Source organism: Ovis aries, chromosome X, assembly GCF_016772045.2.
Source record: "Ovis aries strain OAR_USU_Benz2616 breed Rambouillet chromosome X, ARS-UI_Ramb_v3.0, whole genome shotgun sequence".
Lineage (NCBI taxonomy): Eukaryota > Metazoa > Chordata > Mammalia > Artiodactyla > Bovidae > Ovis > Ovis aries.
The window spans coordinates 115,400,320-115,426,598 of NC_056080.1; the positions used below are offsets into that span (position 1 = coordinate 115,400,320).

General features: G+C 42.0%; 2 protein-coding genes across 2 annotated transcripts in view; both read right to left on the bottom strand.

Moving 5' to 3' along the window:
• Window positions 1–1,621: 1,621 nt before the first annotated feature.
• CT47C1 (cancer/testis antigen family 47 member C1) lies at window positions 1,622–4,936 on the bottom strand. Its single transcript, XM_042242198.2, has 2 exons — window positions 3,060–4,936; window positions 1,622–1,758 (listed from the first exon to the last, which is right to left on the bottom strand). The coding sequence occupies exon 1, from the start codon at window positions 4,673–4,675 to the stop codon at window positions 3,872–3,874; it is 804 nt and encodes a 267-aa protein (XP_042098132.1). The 5' UTR covers window positions 4,676–4,936; the 3' UTR covers window positions 1,622–1,758; window positions 3,060–3,871.
• Window positions 4,937–18,117: 13,181 nt separating this feature from the next.
• Window positions 18,118–26,279, bottom strand: part of LONRF3 (LON peptidase N-terminal domain and ring finger 3) — a 63,167-nt gene continuing 55,005 nt past the window's right edge. Inside the window, exon 13 of the mRNA XM_060407683.1 lies at window positions 18,118–18,688. Within this exon, the coding sequence (XP_060263666.1) occupies window position 18,688 (1 nt within the window). The 3' untranslated portion in view covers window positions 18,118–18,687. The remainder of the gene's footprint in view (window positions 18,689–26,279) is intronic.

The window sequence follows — 26,279 nt, forward strand, 5'->3', positions numbered from 1 at the left end:
CAACAGAAATATTATTCAGCCCTAAAATTAAATGCTGATACATGCTACAATGTAGATGAGCCTTAAAAACATGCTAAGTGAAAGAAGCCAGACACACACGTTCACATATTGTATGGTTTTGTTTATAGGAAATGTCCAGAATAGGTGAATTCATTGAGATAGAAAGCAGATTGGCAGCTGCCAGGGAATTGGAGGGTGAGGAAATGGTGAATGACTGCTTAATAGGCACAGAGTTTTCGGGTGATGAAAATGCTCAGAACTAAAGATGTGCTTGCACAAAATTGTCAATGTCATTGAATTGTTCACTTATAAATGGTTGAGTTTAAGTGAACTTCACCTCAATTAAAAATGCTAATATAAGTTGGAATATAAGATATCCTACCACAGAATATGAGAGAAGATATCAATGCTACCGAGAGAGCACTTAGGAAGCTTTAACAAAATGCAGAAATGAGCCTTCTCTGATCAAATGTGACTTATCCTTTTTTCCCTCTTAAACAGTCTAGATATCAAGCTTATTCTCTCCCTTTCCTCTATTTTACTCATTTTTAATTATGAAATATTTCAGACCTACACAAAGGTATAGAGAATAATACTGTTGACATCTATGTACTCACCACCCAGCTTAAGAAATGTAATATTACAAATATAGTTGAAGCCCACTGTGCATCCCTCCCCAGTAGGATCACCATCCTTTTCTTTCCCCAAGGGGTAGCCACCATCCTAAATGTAGTTTTTATCTTTCCACTGCATGCCTTCCTGTATGCTTGAGTATGCACACATCCTCACAGGCACTGCCTTTTACTCTGTGTGTATATCTACCATCCGTACCTGGTGAGTGAATGTTCTCTTAGACTTCATATACCTGGTATTATGTCTGTGCCCTTCTGAAACCAGCTCTGTCCCTTGGATATTTTTCAGGAAGTGTTAGTCATTCAGTCGTGTCCAACTCTTTGCGACCCCATGCACTGTAGCCTTCCAGGCTCCTCTATCCATGGAATTCTCCAGGCAAGAATACTGGAGTGCCATGCCCTTCTCCAGGGATCTTTCCAACCCAGGGATAGAACCTGGGTCTTCTGCATTGCAGGCAGATTCTTTACCATCATGCAGTAAACAAGCTCAGTTCTAAAGGCTTGATCTCCATTTCTGTCTTTACAAAAATTGTTTTAAACTTGATATTTCAATTTATTTGAGGCTGCAATAAGGAATTTAAAGCAGGCTTACCAAATGGTGGAAAGTGATGCCTTTCAATGAAAGTAAAGTAGGTCAAACAAAAGTGAAAGAGATTTGAGTCAGGATTATTTACCTAAACAAAATTTGCCTGCATTTCAGTTTGAAGTGAAGTGAAGTGAAGTGAAGTCGCTCAGTTGTGTCCCACTCTTTGCGACCCCATGGACTGTAGCCCACCAAGCTCCTCTGTCCATGGGATTCTCCAGGCAAGAATACTGGAGTGGGTTGCCATTTCCTCCTCCAGGGGATCTTCCCGACCCAGGGATTGAACCCAGGTCTCCCGCATTGCGGGCAGACGCTTTAACCTCTGAGCCACCAGGGAAGCCCTATATAAAATAAACTTATTTTTAACTAGAACAAACACTCTCAAACATATCTGTAGATGGTAGAAGTCATGTTATTGGATGTCACTTTTAGGGAAATGAATTTTGGAATGGAATCAGCATTAATAACATTCCCATGGGCTTCTGCAAAATGAAAACCCTGAAAATCAGGATTCTTCTTTCTCCATCTTTCTAGTCTTCCAAACTACAGGATGAAATGAGAGAAAATGAACAATTATATAGTATTTACCAGCACCAGAGACTTTCTTAATCTAATCTATATCTGAGGGCTGTTATCTCAACAAATAGGGAAGAACAACATATTTCCCTCTTGTAACCTGCATCATAGATATTGGTACATGTACAACCTGATGGCTTCAATTATATGATCCTACCAACCTTCTCTCCCTCTTGCCCAACACTATACATGTTTTTTTTTTTCCCCTTTGAGAGGCTATTCTTGGACTTAAATCACTCTTTTCACCTTAAAAGTCTGTGCTCAGTCCACAGATGTTACTCCTTTACTCTCCCAGACCCTCAGTTTCCATATCTACCATATGAGAAAGAGGCTGTTTTGAAATACACCATTATGAAAATGAGGGAAAAATGTTAATTATTAAAGACAAGATATATCTTATACCTTCATTACCAGCTCAGTGATAAGCAACAGTCATACTATGACAAAGTTACTCTTCTTTTAACTGTCACATAAAATTTTAAAAAAAATCTACAACTGAACAAATGTTTAGCTATTAATCACTAAATGTGGTCCCTAGTTGAAATTCTGAACTTTTTGCTATTTGTAAGTAGTCACATTCTAAAAGATGTCATCTCTTAGTGCAGGAGACTCAACTTCTGTAGTCAAGAAATAAACACTCTACTAGTGCAAAGCCCAGTTACTTTCACTGCTGCTTCTAGTAACTGTTTACTAAACAAATACTGGTCTTAGGTACTAATACATTTACAACTTGTTAGTAGTCTTACAGGTAGAGGACAAAAGACCTCATAAAAACAAATGAGGAGCCATGAAGTATACTTCAGTACATAATGTACTTTATATTACTAGGTGCATGCTGCTGCTGCTGCTGCTGTTGCTGCGTCACTTCAGTTGTGTCCGACTCTGTGTGACTCCATAGACGGCAGCCCACCAGGCTCCCTCGCCCCTGGGATTCTCCAGGCAAGAACACTGGAGTGGGTTGCCATTTCCTTCTCCAATGCATGAAAGTGAAAAGTGAAAGGGAAGTCACTCAGTCGTGTCCGACTCTTCACGACCCCATGGACTGCAGCCTATCAGGCTCCTCCGTCCATGGGATTTTCCAGGCAAGAGTCCTGGAGTCCAGTGACTAGGTGCGTGAGTGTTCTATAAACATTACGTAGGTAAATTTGAATTGCTGAACTAATTTTAAACAAACTTTTTCTTAATTTACTGGGAGAATTAAAAAGCAAAAACAAAATTTGTAAATGCCTGGGAATAGCTGGCTTATTTTCAAAGCTATACACAGATACCTGGAATTTTTGGGCCTGTCCTTTGCTGGGTCCAGATTCTTTTCTGGTTCTTCTTGTTTTTTGTTATACTTCTCTTCTTTCACCTCACATTCAGTGCCTTGGATCTCTTTTTTGGAGTTCTTATCCTGGTGCTTACCTATTTCTTTAGTGAAGAATAATACAGACTTTGGGACCAGAGGTTTACAGAAAAAAAAAAAAATCCCAACTCATAAGGAATAGCAACAGACATCCAGAACTCTACCCTCAGGAGAAGCAGGAGGATAGGAGCAACTAAGAAAAGAGTAACTGGGGGCCTTCCTTCTGGTGGATACAACACTTCCATGGCCCTCACTTTGTTGCTGCTTGATCATTTTCACAATCACATTATTTCTTCTTCTCTAGTAAATCTGTCACCCTGTGCTACTGATTACTTCTGGCCAAAGATCAGAATCCTCTGGGTCTGATGCATTCTATGTTTCGGTCAGAACTTTCTCATGAAAATATGTTTCACCTCAATGACAAATTCTATGGTGAAGCTCATTAGTTCCTCAACCCCCTGAAACTTCATTTTGACCAAGTGCTCCTGTATCAGTTCATAATATTTTGGGATCAACTTTCCAAGAATCTTACCATTTTTAAAAGCTACGAACCAAATATGACGTACGCCATTTGCTTGTTCTCTTCCATGTCCTCTCAAGCTCCCTCCCAAACACCTGCCTTCACTGATCTTCACCTGTGGGCTCATAACTGGCACCGATCATCTCAGACCTCTTACCAAGGCTGGCAGAGGGAAGCTTATTTCCGCACCCCACCCCCCCAAACCAGAGAGGTCGTTATGGAGTTGGGCTTCTACTGGGCCCCTCTGGCCTTCGATTCAAGGAGGCCCTGACTCCCAGCCTTCCTTCCCGAGGCCCTCCTCTGGGCCTGTCCCCCTCCTCGGGATCCCTGGTCCCCAGACCCGGCCTGCAGATGCCAGTGTCCCCGACCCCCCAACTCACCCCCTCCCCTCCTGAAGGCTCACGCTCAGGGGCAGCTGGCTCCTGCGCCACTTCCCACAAGCTGGACTCCTCGGACTCTTCGGCGGCTGTCTCCCATAAAGAGGCTTCCTCGGCTTCCTCCGCCTCCTCCACCTCCTGGGCTGGGGCCTTCCCCGCCGGCCCCTCCCCCAGTCCATCCGATGACACCCGGAGCTCGGAGAACTCGGCCACTGCGGCCGAGCCTTGATCGGACGAGTGCTGCTGGGCCCGGTGCTGGACCGACATGTGGCCGTTGTGGGGCCAGACAAGGATGTAGTCGTTGTAGTAGATGCGGCTCAGCACCGAGCGTACCAGGTCCAGCAATGTTAGGCGGAAGCCAGCCATGGGGAAGTGGTGTGCGTCCGCCATGAGGTCTGGGCCCCCTGCCTGCTCCTCCTCCCCCACCTCGGCTCTCCCACCCTCCAGGGCCGCCTCCCTTGGGCCTCCTGAGGCCTCAGTGATTCCGCCTGCCCCAGCCTCAGGCACGGCGTCACCCCTGCGAGGCCCGGAGTTGCAGTCCACACCTTCATGGGCTCTGGACAGTTCGGCCTGCACCCCAGCCATGCCTGCTGGGCATTGCTGCCCGTCAGGGCCCTGATCTCCACCTCTCGTGGTGGACATGGCACTGGGCAGTTACCTCAATCGGGCGGGTGATGACAGCAACAGCCCAGGTGGTGGCGCCTGAAGTGGCTGCCCTGAGGGGAGGCTGAGGGTGGCAGGACAGGACGAGGCGGCCACAGAGAGGACGACAGAAGAGGCCCCAAGACAGGGAGGGTAGGCAGCCAACGACGGGAGCGTCCCACCGAAAGCTGGGCCTCAGACAACGGTGGAGCCAGGCCTGACGCAATAGATTCCCCTAGGCCACAGAGGAGGGGCGGGGCCAGAAGAGTAGCCAATAGGACGTGCCCCCTCGTCACGAGCTCTGAGCTCATTTGCTGACAAGTGAGGATTGACGTGTCCTGTGTCCAATGAACAATCAAGGTGCTTAGATTGTAGAACTGTTCACAATCGTCTCCTGGTTCTTTTGACGCCCTGGTTTGGTTCTAGCTTACATTTAAGTACGGAAGGTTCCTGTCCTTTTAGTTTTACGATTGTGCAAAAACCCACAATGGTACAATATATTGATAACGTGGGCTGAGGAAACTTCTGTAAAAGGCAGAGAGTTAACATTTGGAGCTTGGAGGTGCTCAAAGGTAAAATCAAAATGGTTATTATGTAGGTACTTACATAACAGAATTCCACAACAAATAAAATGTTGCTGAAACTAAAAAATATTAATAATTGCTTACAATGTTTAAATAATATAGGTCTATTAGTGAGAAGAATGAAATTCTTTTGGCAGAATATCATTTTGCTTAGGTGAAGATCAAAGTGTTCTCTGTCGTCAAAACTGCATATGTTCATCTGTTCTGTAATGAAGTTTTACATAGTTCGCCTTTGCAAATGTCTTTTCACACAGATATTGGCAAATACTGGTATCAGTCCATGAGACAGGTACTTCTAAATACTGGTATCAGTCCACAAGCATATGATTTTAATTTAGCATATTCGTTATTTGGAAGAAAATTATAGAATTCTATTAGGTTCTTTTGATATTTGCCTTTTAGCATGTCATTACATTGCAGAGTAATCACTTTCATTTGAAGTTTATGTGGAAGCTCCTCAACTGCACAGTTTAGTGGATCTGAAATATGGAAACGTCCTTTGTACTTGCATGGTGGTGGTGGTGGGTTAGTTGCTAAGTCGTGTCTGACTCTTGCGACCCCATGGGCTGTAGCACGCCAGGCTCCTCTGTCCATGAGATTCTCCTGGCAAGAATACTGGAGTGGGTTGCCATTTCCTTCTCCGGGGATCTTCCCAACCCAGGAATCAAACCCAGGTCTCCTGCATTGCAGGCAGATTCTTTCCCAACAGAGCTATAAGGGGAGCCCTTGTACTTGCATAGAGGACTGAAAAAAAAGCTGCTGGAATTTTAGTATGAGCTTGAATATATATCTACTCCAAATTTGTATGTGAATAGAGAGCTCCCTTAATTTAACTTTTAAAGCATCTGAAGAGTATAAAGCAGTCTGACATTACTTTGATTCAAATAACGTTAATTGTCATTGAAATGACTTTACCACAATATGTTTTTTAATATAAGCACTGTTTGCTTTGTAACTTTAGGTTTAGTTCATTAAGAAATATTATCAAACCTGGAACAAAAGCTAATTTCCAAAGCCATTCAGTGTTAAATGGTAAATTGAGGGAGATGTTCTCAATCAAAAATAATTCAATCTCCACCATGAGCTTGAAAAATCACACACACATGGACATACACACAGAGTGGTAGAGAAATTCAGGACATCCAACTTCTGTTTCTGACAAAAGTTCACAGAACCATGATGGTTAAGTTCACGAGAGTGAATGGTGTTACCCATTAACACTGTCAGTTTAATAACACATGAGAGATTCAAATATTGTCTGCAACGTGACTGCTGATAAATAATATAATGAATAACCCAAAGAGTTAAAGACCTTATATTTTCACAAATTTTTTGTATTTATTCACTAACTCTTTTCTTCTCCACTCATATTTTTAACATCATCAGTTGTAACATCTTAGCAGATTCCACTTCAGGTTATACTAAGTGCTTTTTCAACTTCTTCAAAAACATTCAACCCAGAGTAGTTACATGCAGAATGTTCACAGATACTAATTCTTCAGTCATTATAAACTGCAGCCAGCAACCTCTCAGTCCTAGTCTGCCCAATACTGTTATTGCCATATTCATTGGATGACAAGTATGAAATTTTTGACATGTTTTGTTAGACAATGCAAGTATTGATACTATCGGGAAAACCTCAGTCATGCCTCGGAATTCAAATCTCTCTCAAAGTAAATAAAAATGTTGACTGACTATATCTCTCAAATTTCTTAAAGAAAAGTCATAGCTCTACCACTTGTCACCCCAAAGATGAGCTCATTAAGAAGCTGCCAATAAAAAACTATGGCTGTTAAATGACAAAGGTTACTGTGACTAACCATTTCAGGGCTGAGTCACTAGTGACTAATTCACACATAAGGAACAGTAGTACCAATATAGGATATGATGCAAAAAGAGTGCCTCTGTCCAAACAGTGAAAGGTGATCTTTCATTTGGGGTCTAAGCTACCTTCAAGTCCCTTACTGCTCACTCTGATTTAACAATAAACAGCTACATAGCTTAACATCAGAGTCAGATCTCTGTGATACTCAATATGAACTGGACACAGAGCAACTAAATAAAAGACATTCAAGGAATTCAGATAAATCACTGTCAAAATTTTTGGTTGTGAATATCCACTGGTAGAAAAGCTTGAGGGGTATGTGGGCTTTTGTATAGTGATAGTGGTTTCTGCAATTTCTCTTTGTGATATTTTACTGTCAATAAATTAGCTGGCAAAGATAAGTATTTTATTCATGAATGAGCACACTGCTTCACCACTTCTAGTTCATCAGAAAGTTTCTCTACTTCTTACAATGAGAGACAAGAAGCCTGGCAATAGTTATATGGACTTGTTAAGAAAAATCCAGTCCAATGCACTCTGCCCTTCATAAAACTCATACATGAGGAGAGTCCCAGAAACACAATGTAAAAACAACAACAATTTAGCTTGACTCCTTAAATAAACAACAACCCAGCAATATTAATAATATCTGTTGATATACTACAGATACTAGTCATTCACTCACCAGGCAAGTATTGAGTATCCATCTATATACTCAGGGTTGTGCTAGGGAGGCCTCTCTCACAGATGCCTAAGACTAATGACTTGCTCTAGTTCATGGTCTAGAGGGGAAGACAGACACTTGAACAACAATGACCCAAGTGACAAGTGCTAAAATAAGGATGAACCCAAAGTGCTATGGAAATATGGGAGAGAGAATGATTAATTGGGAGGGGAAAGGAAAGAGGGGAAGGAAAAAGGGGAGGACAAAAGGGGGATGGAAAGAAGTAGAATAATTAACTGGGAAGGTACTCAAGGGGAGACATTTCACCTGGATCCTGAAGGATCTCTAGGAGTTTACCTAGCAATGAAGGATGGCAGGGAAAGAGGAAGAATGAGGGAATGAGGTCTCTGCATGGAAGGGAAACAGCCTGCATAGTAGAAGAGAGGTGTGTGTGTGCATGTGTATATATGTGTACCTGTCCAGGGAATGAAATGGCTCCAGGATGGGCAGAGTGGCAGATAGGCCTGGAAAGCAGATTGAGGTCATAATGACTGCTACTAATAATTAATTATTCTTACTAAAATTGTTACTAAGAATGTCTTCTGCATAAGGGCATATTTCTCTTTGTGCCATTAATCCCTTCCCCTCTCACTTAGCGCAGTGCCCTCCTATCTTTTTTGCCTCCTACTCAAACTCATCAGTTTTATTCATCAGATCATATATTTACACATCTACCAAATTTATTGGATAACTTCCAATGTACCAATGCAATGTGCCATTAGAACTGTCATTTGTATCAGTTTATGTTCAACACATAAAACTCAAACATAGCAGAACTGTCCACAGTCCCCATCCTACTGCATCCCCCATCATCATTCCTGGGGCCTTGCTGGAGGGGTTGGCTGAGACCTCTGGAAGCTGGGCCCTCCCAGCTGTGCTCAGTGTTGCTATTCTGATATATTTGTCAAGATTCTATTTATACTCAATCATATCCTCTCCTGTTGATTCCTCCACTTATCAGTAGGGCAGAAACACAACAGGATGTCTGCTGTCAATAAGGAAGTCTCTGGTAACAAATTGTGCACCTAGAGCCTCTTCTCTGTGTAGGGAGGTGGGATGGGGCACCAGGCTTGCCATGGAGAAAGCTATTGTCATGGAGCAAGCTGTTGCCAATGAAAACCTGTGACTATGAAAGATGGGAGTAAAGAGGACCCTGGAGGAGGTGGTGCTTTGGCAGCTGCAACAAGCTATCTCCTTTGGTTGGCATTAGGTCCAGCTTCCTGGGAGGAGAACTGATTGGCACCAGCAAACAAAGAAGAAAGGAAGATGCTGAGCAGGTGTCCCTTTGCTGCTGCTGCTAAGTCACTTCAGTTGTGTCCAACTCTGTGCAACCCCATAGACGGCACCCCACCAGGCTCCCTCGCCCCTGGGATTCTCCAGGCAAGAACACTGGAGTGGGTTGCCATTTCCTTCTCCAATGCATGAAAGTGAAGAGTGAAAGTGAAGTTGCTCAGTCATGTCCGACTCTTACAGACCCCAGGGACTGCAGCCAACCAGGCTCCTCTGTCCATGGTATTTTCCAGGCAAGAGTACTGGAGGGAGTGGGGTGCCATTGCCTTCTCCGAGGTGTCCCTTTAGGAAATATGTAAAGCAAAACTGATGGAGATCTCCTCCCACCTCCTCCCACCTCTGACATGGGACCCTCTTCATGGCAAGTGTGTGTCCCAGAAGTCCACGGGTCAGTCTCCAGGGCCTCATTCCTCTGCCTGAGCCTGCCTGTGGCTACAAACCCATCCAGGACATCCAACCCCCTATCGGTTGCCACCTACTCTCCGTCTCCAGCCATGACTTCTGATCTTCTCCAAGTCAAGAAGTTGGCACAATCTGGGGTTTCCGATTTCCTTAAGGGAAGGTGCTTGCTTTCCTCGCCCCACTCCCCACTGGTCAACAGAAGCGGCCACATCCTTTCCCTTTGCAGATCCATCATCAGAGTCGGGAAAGGAGAAACAGGGGAAGGACCCAGGGCCACAACAGCTGGAAGAGGTCTCTGCTTCCTGGCGGGCGTGGCAGGGCACACTCCCTGATCAGTCCTGAGCTCTCCTTTACAGCCCAGCCCCAGGCCCACCCCTCCAGGAAGCCTTCTCTTCTCTATCTGCTCCCCCTGCGACCCCCACAGGCTCTCCTGGTTGCACTGAGATATGTGGACACTGTTTGGCTCCCCTGGAAAAGCACAGGCCCTTTAGGGGGATTGTCCAGACCTTCTTTAAATTTGCGCCCCCCCCCCCCCCGCCCGACGGAGTTTGCACAGGTAGGTGTCTGTTGACTGAATCGCAGGGCTTTTGAATCCGTCTCTCTGTCAATGGTGCTTCTCTTCTACCTGCCAGGCCTGACTGTCTCCGGAGGGTCTTCCCGCCCTCTTCCCATCTCGCTTTGGCTCCTCTGCAAGGCCTCCCGGGAGGTTTCCGTACCTGTAGCCAGGTGTGATGCTCGTGCTGTGGTGGTGGGTACAACGAGGGCCTGCGCCCCCAGGTGAGGCCCCACCCCACGCCCACAGGGAGTGACTTGTGCTGTCATTGGCCTCCTAGGCCACGTGTCACGGCCAGACCGGGCTGTGGGTGCTCACCGAAGAGAAGCACCGACACAGGGGTGCCATCTCCCTAGGAGAGACGAAAGCCCTGGGGTAGAGAGCACAGGGTGCTGAGTCCCAGCCCCTCCTCTGTTCACGGAAACTGAAGAAGGCAGGGAGCCAGCAGGCCTGCGGGAGTCTCTGGACTCGACCTGGCCTGCACATCTCAAGGGGGTCACTGCCCAGGCCTGTGGCCTGGAGCCCACCCCCACCCCTGGGAGTGGGGTGGAGTGTCAGGGTTCCATCCTTCCTGCTGAGCAGAAGTTCGGCCCTGAGGGGCCCTGGTCCTGGCTGAGTTATCACTGCCAATGGCCCCTTTTCACTCACAGGCTCCCCTAGCTTGTGGGGTTTACATTTTCTCCTCAAGGCTCAGTTGTCCTCCCTAGGCTGAAGCTCGTTCATCATTCTTGGTGACTTTAACATCCACTTGGATGACCCATTGCACACCCTAGACTTTCACTTCCATTACATCCTTTTCATGTTTGTGTGGTGAAGGCAAGCACAGCAGTTACTGCAAGATACTGAGCAAAGAGTAAGGGGCAGCTAATGCTAGAAAGACCTGAATTCCCTGATGGCTCTCAGGGAAGGGATTTAAAGGCAAGCTGAGGGAGAGGATCATGGGGAATGTGTTCACCTTATGCACAGTTCTCTGATCGGTGGGTGGTGAGGTAACCAGATGAGGCCACAGGGGTTATCATTACCAATGTTCAGGCTGCAGTCCAAATGTGGGCTGCGTGCTTACCACTCACCACTCTCCATCTGAGTGGGGTCTGGTTTCTGCAAAACACCTCTGAAATGCATTAGCTGCTTCTTGTTTCTCTGAGCTGTGCTCTTGGTTTGTAATTCTACAATTCTGCTGTTCTTAGAAAGTGTCCCAGAGGGCAAAAAGCAACCATAGCTCACCTGGGAACATAGACACTGGTGACAGCCATTCCTGGGAGCTCCCTCCACCATATGGACACCTGGACCAGCAAGAGCCATCCTGGAGTTTACCCTCTAGCTCATCCGTGCCAAGATCTCATGACTGCTTTATCTGGTCTTTTCTACAACTTTATATCAGATTCTCACCTCTATGATGTGATCCTACCCTAGCCTTTGTCATCATCAGAGACTACATCATTTTTAAAATTTCTGCTCTAGCGCTACAGTTCTTCAAGCTCATTCTGTTACTTCTCCAATTCATTGATTGCATCACTGTTTCACTTTTCACCTGCCCACTGTTTTCTCCATTTGCCTCCTTACCCAGTACAGAGTCCATGCATTGACATCATCATAATCACTTTGTAGGGAGAATGGTGCCTCCCACAAAGATGTCCACATCCTAATCCCTGAAATCCTGTGAATATTTTAGATTATATGGCAAAGAGAAATTCAGGTTAAAATGGAATTAGGGTTGCTAATCAGGTGACCTTAGAATAAAAGGAGATTATCCTGGTTTAGGCAGATGAGCCCAGTGCAATCACAAGTTTCCCTCAAAGTGGAAGAGAGGATTGGAAGAGAGAACTGGAGAGATGGCAGCATGAGAAAGACTCAGCCCAATGTTGCTGGCTTTTAAGATGTAGGAGGGGCTATAAGCAAAGGAACACAGGGAGCTTCTAGAAGCTATTAAGAGAAAAGGCAACGATACAGATTTGCTCCCAGAGTCTCCTGAACGAATGCAAACCTGCTGATTCCTTGATTTTAGCCTTGTAAAACACATTTTGGACTTCTGAATTCCAGAACTGTCAGATTAAAAAAAAAAAAAACTTGTACTGTTTCAAGTCACTAGGTGTGTGGTAATTTGTTACATCAGCAACAGGAAATCAATACACTCTCCCTTGTTAAAGTCAGTCCATTTCCTTTCTCCTCTTAGCTCCCTATCATATTCACTAGGCAATCCACAGCACTACTTGAACCACATGCTTCTCTGTCTATATTGAAGCAGCTGAAAATACTAAAAATTGTATGGCTGGGCTGACCACAAATTTATGATCACGAGCACACTCAAGACTGCCTGGGGCTTCCCTGGTGGTCCAGTGGTTAAGAATCCACCTTGCAATGTAAGGGACACTGGTTTGATCCCTGGTCTGGGAAGATTCCACATGCCACAGAGCTACTAAGCCCGTGTGCCACAGCTACTGATCCCACGTGCCACAACTGCTGAGATCATGTGCTACAACTATTGAAACTTGGGCACCTAGAGTCTGTGCTCCACAGCGAAAGAAACTATCACAATGAGAAGCCCACACATGGCAACAAAGAGTAGCCCTCGCTGACCACAACTAGAGAAAGCCACATGCAGCAACAAAGACTGAGCACAGCCAAAAAAGAAAATACATAAGTAAATCTTAAAAAACACACAACTGCCTGGCAACCTCACTACACTTCCACTCCACCTCAAATCTTTGACAACTATACCACGAAACAGCCAGCACCCTCTGTGTCTTAGCTTCCTCATTTTGCATGATTCGTCATCCACTCTACCTTAGTCACTCATTCCTGGTGCCATGCCTAGGGTCCCAGACCTTCTTAATGAAAATCGATATTAGTTCCAAAAATCTCAACTTCAAAAATTCCGCACTCTTATTTTTCCAGTCTGGTCCTCTTCTTCTTATGAGCCTCAATGATCACCATCTGGTCAAAGTCATGGATCACTTTTCTAATTCTTATCCTTTTTGATCCTTCAGTCACAGCTGTCCATACAATTTACATTCCCACCAACAGCATACATGGGTTCCCTTTTTTCCATATCCTTGCTGACACTTGTTATTTGTGTTCTTTTGGGGATAACCATTCTGACAGGTGTAAAGTGGTAGCTCATTGTGGTTTTGATTTGCATTTCTCTGATGATTAGTAATACTGAACATCTTCTCATGTGCCTGCTAGCCATCTGTTTGTCTTCTTTGGAAAAATGTTTATTCAGGTCTTCTGTCCATATTTTGTTGTTTTCCTTAAATTGAAATATAGCTGATTTATGGTATTGTGTTAGTTTCAGGTATATTACAAAGTGAACCAGTTATGTGTATACATTTTTCAGATTATTTTCCATTAGAAATTATTACAAGATACTGACTATAGTTCCCTGTGCCATACAGTAAATCCTTGTTGCCTATGCATTTTATGTATAGTAGTTTGTTATTCCCATATTCCTAATTTATCCCTCCCTTCCTTTCTCCTTTGGTAATTGTAAGTTTATTTTTTATGTCTGTGAATCTATTTCTGTTTTGTTTATAGATTCATTTGTATTATATCTTAGATTCCATGCATAAGTGATATCATATAATATTTCTCTCTATATGACTTATTTCACTTAGTATGATATTATCTAGGTCCATCCATGTTGCTGCAAAAGTTGTGCCCATTTATTAATCAGGCTGTTTGTTTTTTTGACATTAAGTTATATTATATAAGCTGTTTATGTATACTGGATGTTAACCCCTTATCAGTCATGAAGTAAAGTGAAGTGAAGTCGTTCAGTTGTGTCTGACTCTTTGCGACCCCATGGACTGGTAGGAGCCCTACCAGGCTCCTCCCTCCATGGGATTTTCCAGGCAAGAGTACTGGAGTGGGTTGCCATTTCCTTCTCCAGAGGATCTTCCCAACCCAGGGCTCGAACCTGGGTCTCCCACATTGTAAGCAGAGGCGTTTACTGTCTGAGCCACCAGAGAAGTCTTTTATCAGTCATATAATTTGCAAATATATTCTCCTATTCTGAGGGTTGTCATTTCATCTTGTTTATGGTTTCCTTTGCTATGCAAAATCTTTTAAATTTAAATAGGTCCCACTTGTTTATTTTTGCTTTTATTTTCATTACTCTAGGAGGTGGGTAAAAAAACATCTGGTGTGATTTATGTCAATGAGTATTTTGCCTATGTTCTCTTTTCAGAGTTTTATGCTTTTAGGTCTTTCATTTAAGCCTTTAACCTATTTTGAGTTTGTATTTGTATGTGGTATGAAGAAATGTTTTAATTTTGTTCTTTCACATGTAGCTGTCCAGCTTTCCCAGCACCACTTATTGAAGAGACTGTTTTTTCTCCGTTGTATATTCTTGCCTCCTTTGTCATAGATTAACTGACTATAGGCATGTGGGTTTATTTTTGGGCTTTCTGTCCTGTTCTATTGACCTATGTGTCTGTTTTTGTGCCAGTACTATGGTGGTTTGATTACTATAACTGTGTGGTATGGTCTGAAGTCAGGAAGCCTAATTCCTCCAGCTTTATTCTTTTTTCTCAAGATTGCTTTGGCTATTTGGGGTATAATTGACTTCTTGTCCTCCATGTCTCAGTTCAGTGTCACCTCCTCAGAGGTCTTCTCTTACCTCAGTTGTTTTCTATCTCAACGCCATGTCGTTTTCCTTCATAGAGCTTATTGCCATCTGTACAGATTTGCTTGTCTTCCTCACTGTAAGACAAAAGCCTTATTTGTCTTGTGCAGTATTGTATTCCCAGCACCCAATACACAGTGTTCACTGAGAAATGGCAGTTGATGAGAAATAATTAAACTCCTGATGACAGAATGGAAAAAACAAAGTGATAGCCTACGTTAGCACCTTGCCCAGGTGCCACCTGCCATTCCAGCTCGCACCAAGAAGTCTCTATGTCATAGGGAAAGTGAAAATTTGGCCAGTCATTCTCAAATGCAGAAGCACATCAGAGTCCCTGGAGATTAAAAAAGAATAGGAATATGGCCACTTCTCCCTGCAATGTCAAGGTTCTGATGTAATCTGAGTGGCTCTGGTAGATATCCTTTATGCACTATCTCAAGATTGCCACTGGGTGGAGCAGTGGGACTGTGTTTTGGAGTAGAGATTGGGCTCTGCTATTAGCTTTCTTCACAGTCCAACTCTCACATCCATACACGACCACAGGAAAAACCATAGCCTTGACTAGACTGACCTTTGTTGGCAGAGTAATGTCTCTGCTTTTCAATATGCTCTCTAGGTTGGTCATAACTTTTCTTCCAAGGAATAAGCATCTTTTAATTTCATGGCTGCAGTCACCATCTGCAGTGATTTTGGAGCCCCAAAAAATAAAGTCTGACACTGTTTCCACTGTTTCCCCATCTATTTCCCATGAAGTGATGGGACCAGATGCCGTGATTTTCATTTTCTGAATGTTGGGCTTTAAGCCAGCTTTTTCACTCTCCTCTTTCACTTTCATCAAGAGGCTTTTAGTTCCTCTTCACTTTCTGCCATAAGGGTGGTGTCATCTGCATATCTGAGGTTATTGATATTTCTCCCGGCAATCTTGATTCCAGATTGTGCTTCTTCCAGCCCAGCATTTCTCATAATGTACTCTGCATGTAAGTTAAATAAGCAGGGTGACAATATACAGCCTTGACATACTCCTTTTCCTATTTGGAACCAGTCTGTTGTTCCATGTCCAGTTCTAACTGTTGCTTCCTGACCTGCATATAGGTTTCTCAAGAGGCAGGTCAGGTGGTCTGTATTCCCATCTCTTTCAGAATTTTCCGCAGTTTATTGTGATCCACACAGTCAAAGGCTTTGGCATAGTCAATAAAGCAGAAATAGATGTTTTTCTGGCACTCTCTTGCTTTTTCGATGGTCCAGCAGATGTTGGCAATTTGATCTCTGGTTCCTCCGCCTTTTATAAAACCAGCTTGAAGATTTGGAAGTTTGTGAAGAAAGCTGAGCACCAAAGAATTGATGCTTTTGAACTGTGGTGTTGGAGAAGACTCTTGAGAGTCCGTTGGACTGCAAGGAGATCCAACCAGTCCATTCTGAAGGAGATCAGCCCTGGGATTTCTTTGGAAGGAATGATGCTAAAGCTGAAACTCCAGTACTTTGGCCACCTCATGGAAAGAGCTGACTCATTGGAAAAGACTCTGATGCTGGGAGGGATTGGGGGCAGGAGGAGAAGGGGACGACAGAAGAGGAGATGGCTGGATGGCATCGCTGACTCGATGGACCTGAGTCTGAGTGAACTCCAGGAGTTGGTGATGGACAGGGAAGCCTGGCGTGCTGCGATTCATGGGGTCGCAAAGAGTCGGACACGACTGAGCGACAGAACTGAACTGAACTGAGCTGATAGGCAGATTTGTTTTGGGTGTTTGTTGGCAACTCTTACCTCAGATCTTATTCCAGGAGTGTTGGCTTGACAGTGCCTCCAGGAAAGTTCTAATCCTGGTTTCTTTTCCTGTCCTTTCAGGTTCACAATAAAAGAAAAAAACAAATCCTACCTAACCTTTCCTCACCTCTCCTAACCCTCCCTTACAAAGCTCCAACACCATTCTCTCACTTCTGCCCTCCATTTTCCTTTCCCCTGCCCACCTTTATTGAGCTACAATTGACACATAACACTGCATAAATTTAAGGTGTTCAACATGATGATTTGATACATGTATATGTTGTGAAATGACTACTACAATAAAGTTAGTTAATACCTTCATCACATCACATAGCTACCGCTGTTTCTGAGAACATTTAAGATCTATCCTCTAAGCAACCTTCAAGTATATAATACAACATTGTTAACAATAGCTACCACCTTGCACTTTAGGTAGCCAGAATTTACTCATCTTATAATGGAAACTGTGTATGCTTTGACCAATACCTTTCCATTTTCCCCAGTCCCCATTCCCTGGCAACCACTCTACTCTGCTTCTATAAGTTTGACTTTTTTTAGATACTACATATAAGTGAGATAATATGGTATTTGTCTTTCACTATTTGACTTATTTCACTTAGCATAATGTCCATCCATCTGTATCATCATAAATGACAGAATTTCCTTTTTTATGGCTAAATAATATTCCTGTGTGTGTGTGTGTGTGTGTGCGCGTGTATCGCATTTTCTTTGTCCATTCATCCATTGATGGACAATTTGGTTGTTTTCATGTTTTAGTTATTGTAAATAATGCTGCAGTGAACATAGGTGTGGTGTACAGAAATCTCTTCCAGATAGTGACTTCACTTTCTTCAAATACACCCAACCAGAGGCAGGATTGCAGAATCACATGATAGTTTTATTATATTTTTTATTTTTTGAAGACCCTCCATACTGTATTGTATAGTGGCTGTATCAATTTACAGTCCTATCAACAGTGCACAAAGGCACACTGCACTCCACATCCTTAAATAACACTTGATATTTGTTATCTTTTTGATGTTAGCCACTCTATCATGTGTGAGATGATATTTCATTGTGTTTTTGATTTGTGTTTCCCTGATTATTAGTGATGTTTAGCATCTTTTCATATACCCATTAGCAATTTAGATGGGTTTCCTAGAAAACAAAAATGTCTATTCAGGTCCTTTGCCTTTTTTTAAATTTGATTATTTGATTTTTGCTATTGAGTTCCTTATATATTTGGATATTAACTCCTTATCAGATATATGGCTTTCAACTCTTTTCTCCCATTCTGTAGGTTGCCTTTTCATTTTTTATTATTTCTTTCGCTGTGCAGAAGCACTGAAAGTTTGATGTCATCTTGTGTGTGTGTGTGCTTAGTCGTGTCCAACTCTTTTCTATCCCTTGGACTGTAGCCTCCCAGATTCCTCTGTCCATAGCATTTTCCAGGCAAGAATACTAGAGTGGGTCACCATTCCTTCTCCAGGGCATCTTCCCCATCTGGGGATTGAACCCATGTCTTTTTTGGCTCCTGATTTGACAGGCGGGTCCTTTACCACAACATCACCTGGGAAGCCTTACTTGTTGATATTATCCTACTTATTAATTTTTGGTTTTGTTGTTTGTGCTTTTGGTGTTTTATTTAAAAAATTCACTGCCAAGATGATTGTGAAGGTGATTTTACCTTATGTTTTATTCTTGGAGTTTTACAGTTTCAGATTTTATATTTAAGCCTTTAATCCATTTTGAGTTAATGTTTGTGAGCTGTGTAAGATAGGAGTCTGCTTTTATTCTTCTTCATGTGGATATCTAGTTTTCCCATTACCTTTCATTGAAGAGATCATCCTTTCCCCATTGAATATTGTTGGCTCCCTTGTCAAGTATTAGTTGACTGTATACAGGTTGGTTTATTTCTGGCTTCTATTTCTATTCCATTGATCTATTTGTCTGTTTTATGCCAGTGCCATGTTATTTTGATTACTATAGCTTTGTAATATAGTTGGAGATCAGGAAGTGTGATGCCTCTTACTTTGTTCTTCTTTCTCAGGATTGCTTTGGCTATTTGTGATTCCATATGATTGGACTATTTGTCTTATTTCCATGAAAAATGTCATTGGAATTTTAATAGAACTTGCATTGAATCTGTACCTCCACTTTTCTGTCTCTCTTTTTTTTTTTTTTAACCTTTTTTGTCTTCTCTTCCTCTTTTTCTTTCTGGGAACCACTCTGCAGCATGGTTTCTTTACCTGTAAAATGAGGATAAGAATAGCATTGTGAAAGTCTAAGGAGATACCACATGCCAAATTGTGTTGATCTATCTTCATAAGCCCTCACAATGCTTTGATAATCTGCATAGTGGTGGTAGCTCTTCTGTTTAAGCAACATTTATTAATGTTGTTTTTAAGAGCATGTATTATGTAAAGTGAGTTATACTTGAAAAGTATTTGGGGAGAAAATCTCCACACACCACTCCCCTGCCTTTTGCTATACATCATTAACCAGCCTCTTAGTTAACTGGATGGGGAAGGGGTGGGGGTGGGTAACAGAGGGTTAATAAGAGGTATTTTGTTTTCACCTGAAAAAAGGAGATCGTAATAGCGCTTACTTTGTAGACTTGTATTAAATGAATTAACATATGCAAAAACTTGAAACAGAACCTGAAACATAAAAGACATGAGTTTTCAGCATTTGATCCCTAACCCTCTAACAGTTTAGGTTTCAGTTGGAGAGGTAAGTCTCTTGTAGTAGAAGATCTTTTAACAGTACATGTTACCTCTTATCATTACATACATAGATTGCATGTAGTGTTAGACCTAAAAGTGCCAATCAAGTAGACTAAACAATAAAAGCACCAAGATCAGAGCAGAAGAAAGCCCTTTGGAGTGGAGTGATCAGAGATGACTTCATGGAAAATGTAGGACTTGGGATAGGCCCCAGAAATATGCCAGGGGGTGAGTAGATGGAGCTAGAGAAATGCAGTGGGGGCAAAAGAACATGGGCTTAGAGACATAAATGTATGTAGGGTGGAGGGGGAGGTCAGACCTCTTTGAAATGCATTTAAGGAAGCCCCCTTTCACATGGCCTATTGGTAAAACAACAAACTAAAAAGAGAAACATCTCCTAACATCCAAGAGCTAGCCTAGTACTATCAGTTGGCCTTGGTGTTGGTAGGTGCTGGCCTGGCACTAGTAGCAACACCAAACTAAAGCTTGGTGTTCTGTTGATCCCCCCAAATTTCACAGATTATCAGTATCAGATCAGGCAACTCTGCAACTATGATGGGTCAAGACAAATCAAGACCACTCCATAATGTCTGAACCCAGACAAAATACGAACATTGTCCAAACCACAGAAATAACTGAATATTTCTCCTTCCTGACTAATATGAGTGACCACTGCTTTCTAGTCTGTCCCCTACCCCTGATAAAATTGACCTGAGATACTCAATCACAGGACGGCTCTGTTTTCTGATGGCACCCAACCCAGACTGAACCACAGATTCCTTTGACCCTCCCACAAGTCACTCAACCAAAGCTCAAAGCCTAGAATAAGTTTGTTTGGCACCGTTTTTTTCTTGAGATGCCTCACAGTTCTCCATGGTGTAGATTCTCACTAAGTGACAAACCCACTTTGATCACTGTATGTGTGTTCCTGGGAGTCTTTGGTTAATGGTGGTTAAGTCCCTAAATCGTGTCCGACTCTTGCAACCCCATGGACTGTAGCCTGCAAGTTTCCTCTGTCCATGGGATTCTCCAGGCAAGAATACTGAAGTGAGTTGCCATTTCCTTCTCCAGGGGATCTTCCTGACCCAGGAATCAAACCTGGGTCTCCTGCAGAGCTTGATCAGTATATGTATGTTCCTGGGAGTCTTTGGCTAGAGGACATTGATATTATCACTAAAATTATTGAAGTCTATGGATGAAGGTCTGCTACTCAGTTTCATTTCAAGAATTCCCCGGACACATCCAAGAAACGTCTGAAACATTCACAATACAACACAGCATGATAAATGAAATGACAGAAGCAACTGCAGGCACTGTGGAGACAGAGAAAGACTACTTTTAGTAACAAATCACAACTCCCCAATCCAGTGTGCATCATACTTCCTTTTGTCCTGATCACGCTCCAGTTACAGAGGTGACTCAGCTTCTATCTGCTGTTGTTCCTACACCAACACCTGGGCAGTGTCTTTTCACTTCCCAACAAGACTTTCAGCCACAGCTGGTTTTTCTCTGTAATCTCTGGCTATGGGGAGACAGGTCCACACTTCAGGGTGGTTAAATACAAAGCCCAAAATAATTTGTTAACTAATGCTCATGCAGGAACCATCTTGTAGCTATTTTTAATGCTTTAGAGGAACATCAACATTATGTTGATGATATTCCAAAGTATATTCTCAAGTGTTATTTTGAAAATTCGTTTGGTTCCAAACTTTCCTAACCCACTGAGGGGGTGGACAATGTGGTGTAAGTATCTCATGCTAACCTTATTCTCAAGGAGTGTACCATCTGACTTATGAGACAGAAAATCATTGACAAATAAAATAAGAATATGGAAGAGTATGCTAATTACATGGTTCTTTGAAAGCTACCTGAACTTGCCTCTTAAATGCAGGAAGAATTCTCATAGGAAGCTCACCATGTGTCAAGTGAGACTAGGATGGCTTTGTAGAGAAAGAAGAGAGGGTAAAATATGCTTTAGAGCAAAGGGCTTTTTTTTGGAGAGGGGAGCATTTCATGCTTTGATTGACTTTAGTATAAAATGAATTGGGATAATTAATTAATTCTGAGGGGATTATGCAGTGTTCCTTTAAGATCACTGAAACCAAACAAGGATCTCACAAAAACAATGCTAAAAATGTTCACTGTTTACTGTAATCCTAGTTCTCCTGAGAAATGTTGCCAAGCAGCTATCTGCACATTTCATCAAATATGAATTTTCTTAGATTAGAAAAAACCACAAAATCACAAGTGTGCAAAGACCTGCAACTTCTGATTGGAAGAGTTGCCAAGGAGAATTCCTACATCAATGGCATCTACAAACCCATACCTGTCACAAGTGATGGAATTCACTTTCACCTTCATTCTTCATTGTCACTATATATGTTTTAGTTATTCTGGTAGGGTTCATGTATTTCAGTCATATACTTATTTTTATAGAGAACAATTTGTATACTTTGTTCCCATGCATGTCTCTGTGGTTTCAATTTTTTAAATATATTATACACAGGATTCCATATAGTGTAGTTATTTTATAAGCCCAGTTTATGATCACAGTATAATTTTCTTTAGTATAATAGTAAGATGCCCATGTATGGATGTGAGATTTGGACTGTGAAGAAGGCTGAGCACCGAAGAATAGATGCTTTTGAACTGTGGTGTTGGAGAAGACTCTTGAGAGTCCCTTGGACTGCAAGGAGATCCAACCAGTCCATTCTGAAGATCAGCCCTGGGATTTCTTTGGAAGGAATGATGCTAAAGCTGAAACTCCAGTACTTTGGCCACCTCATGAGAAGAGTTGACTCATTGGAAAAGACTCTGATGCTGGGAGGGATTGGGGGCAGGAGGAGAAGGGGACGACAGAGGATGAGATGGCTGGATGGCATCACGGACTTGATGGACATGAGTCTGAGTGAACTCGGGGAGTTGGTAATGGACAGGGAAGCCTGGCGTGCTGCGATTCACGGGGTCGCAAAGAGTCGGACACAACTGAGCGACTGAACTGAACTGAACTGAAGATGTCCATAATGAAATAAAAGTGAAAACTTCTTTCCAGCATGGTTGTTAACATAATTTTTTTCCAAGTTTTTAAAAAATTTAAAGCAATTTTATTTTATTGTTGTGAGAACACCAAACATGAGATTTACCTTCCTAGAAAATGTTTAAATGTGTAATATGTTACTGTTGACTACAGGTGCAATCTTATTCAACAGGTCTCTAGAACTTATAGGCCTTGTTTAACCGAAACTTTATGCCAATTGATTAGTAATTTCCCATGTCCTCCTCCTCTAAAACCCTGGGAGCCATCATTCCATGGTTTGATTGTATGAACTTGACTTTTTTAGATACTTCATATAAGTGGAATCATGCAGTATTTGTCTTTCTGTGACTAGCTTATTTCACTTAGTAAAATGCCTTCATTATGGGAATACCAGACCACCTTACCTGCCTCCTGAGAAACCTGTATGCAGGTTGAGAAGCAACAGTTAGAACCGGACATGGAACACAGACTGGTTCAAAATTAGGAAAGGAGTACATCAAAGCTGTATATTGTCACCCTGCTTATTTAACTTCTATGCAGTGTACATCATGTGAAATGTTGGGCTGGATGAAGCACAACCTGGAATCAAGATTGCCAGGAGAAATATCAATAACCTCAGACATGTAGACGACACCACGCTTATGACAGAAAGCAAAGAGGAACTAAAGAGCCTCTTGATGAAAGTGAAAGAGGAGAGTGAAAAAGCTGGCTGAAAACTGAACATTCAAAAAACGAAGATCATGGCATCTGGTCCCATCACTTCATGGCAAATAGATGGGGAAACAATGGAAACATTGACAAAGACTTTATTTTCTTGGGCTTCAAAATCACTGTAGATGGTGACTGCAGCCATGAAATTAAAAGATGCTTACTCCTTGGAAGAAAAGCTATAACCTACCTAGACAGCATATTAAAAAGCACAGACCTTTGAAGGTCTGTATAGTCAAAGCTATGGTTTTTCGAGTAGTCATGTATGGATGTGAGAGTTGAACCTTAAAGAAGGCTGAGCACTGAAGAATTGCTGCTTTTAAACTGTGGTGTCGGAGAAGACTCTTGAGAGTCCCTTGGACTGCAAAGAGATCAAACCAGTCAACCCAAAGGAAATCAATCCTGATTATTCATTGGAAAGACTGATGCCAAAGCTTAAGCTCCAATACTTTGGCTACCCCATGCAAACAGTTGGCTCATTGGAAAAGACCCTGATGCTGGGAAAGATTGAGATCAGGAGGAGAAGGGGACAACAGAGGACAAGATGGTTGAATGGCATCATTGACTCAGTAGACATGAGTTTAAACAAACTCAGGGAGATAGTGAAGGACACAGAAGCCTCGTGTGCGGCAGTCCATGGGGTCGCAAAGAGTGGGACACGACTTAGTGACTGAAGAACAACATCTTCAAGGTTCATCAGTGTTATCATATATTGCAGAAACTCCTTTATTTTTAATAACTTTCCTTATTTATTCTTTTTTTTTTTACTTTTTATTTTTATTGGAGTATAGTGGCTTTATACTTCTGTGTCAGTTTCTAATGTACAGCAAAGTGAATCAGCTATACATATACATATATTCCCTCTTTTTAGGATTTTCTTCCCATTTAGGTCACCACAGAGCACCAAGCAGAGTTCCCTGTAGGTTCTCATTAGTTATCTATTTTATATATAGTAGTGTATTTTCTATGATGAGTATCAGTTCAGTTCAGTCGCTCAGTCGTGTCCGACTCTTTGTGACCCCATGAATTGCAACACGCCAGGCCTCCCTGTCCATCACCAACTCCCAGAGTTTACCCAAACTCATGTCCATTGAGTCGGTGATGCCATCCAGCCATCTCATCCTCTGTTGTCTCCTTCTCCTCCTGCCCCCAATCCCTCCCAGCATCAGGGTCTTTTCCAATGAGTCAACTCTTCTCATGAGGTGGCCAAAGTATTGGAGTTTCAGCTTCAGCATCAAGGAGAGATAAGAAAGCCTTCCTCAGAGATCAATGCGATCAATGATGAGTATATGCTACCTTTAAAATCATAAAAATATTAAGGTAAACCCATAGAAAAAGAATATCACACAGTAAAAACTAAAGTTTATTGAGTCTAAAATATAAAATATTTTGCATATTTTATAGATTTTAATTTCATTTGTTATAAAATAAGTGTTAATTTATCTTTTCTGGATATTGACTCTATGGCTTTTTAAGTAATTTAAATTAATTTTAGTGTGATTTATTTCAGTGTAAACTAGTAAAGTTTTGGGTTGATTTTCAGTTTTTTAATATTGTCCCATTTGTTTTTTCCTTGTGTTTAGCATAGTCACTTTTCAACAGTGTCACCAGTATCAAAATAATATATAGACCAAAAAATCAAAAGTGCATACAAAAAAAACACAAAAAACAAAACAAAAAAACAAACAAAAAAAGTGCATACAGAATAATTGTTTAGTGGCAAGGTGTTCCTGCATAGAAATATTTTAGTTTTATTTTATGTGCCTACTCTACATTGAAAAAATACGCTTACATTGTCAAATTTTTTTTCTTTAATCTAACTATTACAAAAATCTCTGGAAGAAATAGCTAAATTTTTACTTAATCTTTTTACACATAATAATCTCATTATGTTAAGTGACATAAGTTGGACAGAGAAAGACAATACTCTATGTTATCACTTATATATGGAATCTAAAAAATAAAAAACAGATGAATATAACTGTCAGTGGAAAAAAATTATCCATAGTCTATCTAATAAAGAAATGGAAAATTTTATCCAAGCCAACCTGAGGATTATACCCCAGGAGACAGTCTTTCAGAAAGCTCTGAGGTCAAAGCACAGTTATGTAACTTTGGGAGACAAAGGGTTATGCATCAAAAGGTTTTACCTCAAAGTAGCATCTTGACAGTGTAAACTGTCCAGTGGGTGCGTAGTGGGTCATCATGACCCCTTACAAGAAATGTTATCTCCCAAGGAATTACTTTGCCTTTTTCTTTCCTGGTGAGCAGGTCTTCCAGTGTCTTCAGTGAGGATCTAATTAATGTATAATACAGATTTGCTGTTGTTTAGTCGCTAAGTCTTGTCCAACTCTTTTGTGACCCCATAGATTGTAGACCGCCAGGCTCCTCTGTCCATGGGATTTCCCAGGCAAGAATACTGGAGTGGGTTGCCATTGCCTTCTCTAGGAGATCTTCCTGACCCAGGGATCTAACCCACATCACCTGCATTGCAGGCAGATTCTTTACCACTGAGCCACCTGGGAAGCCAAAGAGGAAGGAGTAGTGGCCCAAATGGACAGAGAGATAATTTTATGTTTAAAATTTTTCTTGTCTTAAAAATAATTTTATTTCTTCATAACAGAAATAGACTCAGATATACAGAGAAAAATCTAGTGGTTACCAGTGGGGAGAAGGAAGGGAGGAGGAGCAAGATAAGGGTAGGGGATTAACTACTATGTATAAAATAAATAAAAGATAAGGATACATTGTACAGCACAGGTAAATATAGCCACTATTTTATAATAACTTTAAAAAATATAAAAAATATTGACTCCTCATATTGTACACCTGAAACTAACATAATATTAAGTTCGGTTCAGTTCAGTCACTCAGTCGTGCCTGACTCTTTGTGACTCCATAGACTATAGCTCACCAGGCTCCTCTGTCCATGGGACTTTTCAGGCAAGAATACTGGAGTGGGTTGCCATGCCCTCCTCCAGGGGATCTTCCCAACCCAGGAATCGAACCCAGGTCACTTACACCTCCTGCATTAGCAGGCAGATTCTTACCACTAGCACCACCTGGGAAGGCCTCTGAAAGGATAACTGAGACTAAAGTCCATCTATAGATTACAAACTCCATCCACTAGCTCAAACTCTACTTCCAAGAAACAGTAGAATGTCTGGACAGTGTGATGGAGATTTGAATGGAAACTGAAGGAGGTATTCACTAAATAGTAAAACAGGGCCTCATAGCCTGTACATTCCAGCATGGTTTCCCTTGAGGACTTTTTGCTCATATAAGAGATTAAATGAGTTGCTTCAAGGTATTGCTTTAGGGTTTATCTGGGTGATACAGAGGGTACCTAGTGCTCAGTTGCAGAAGAGG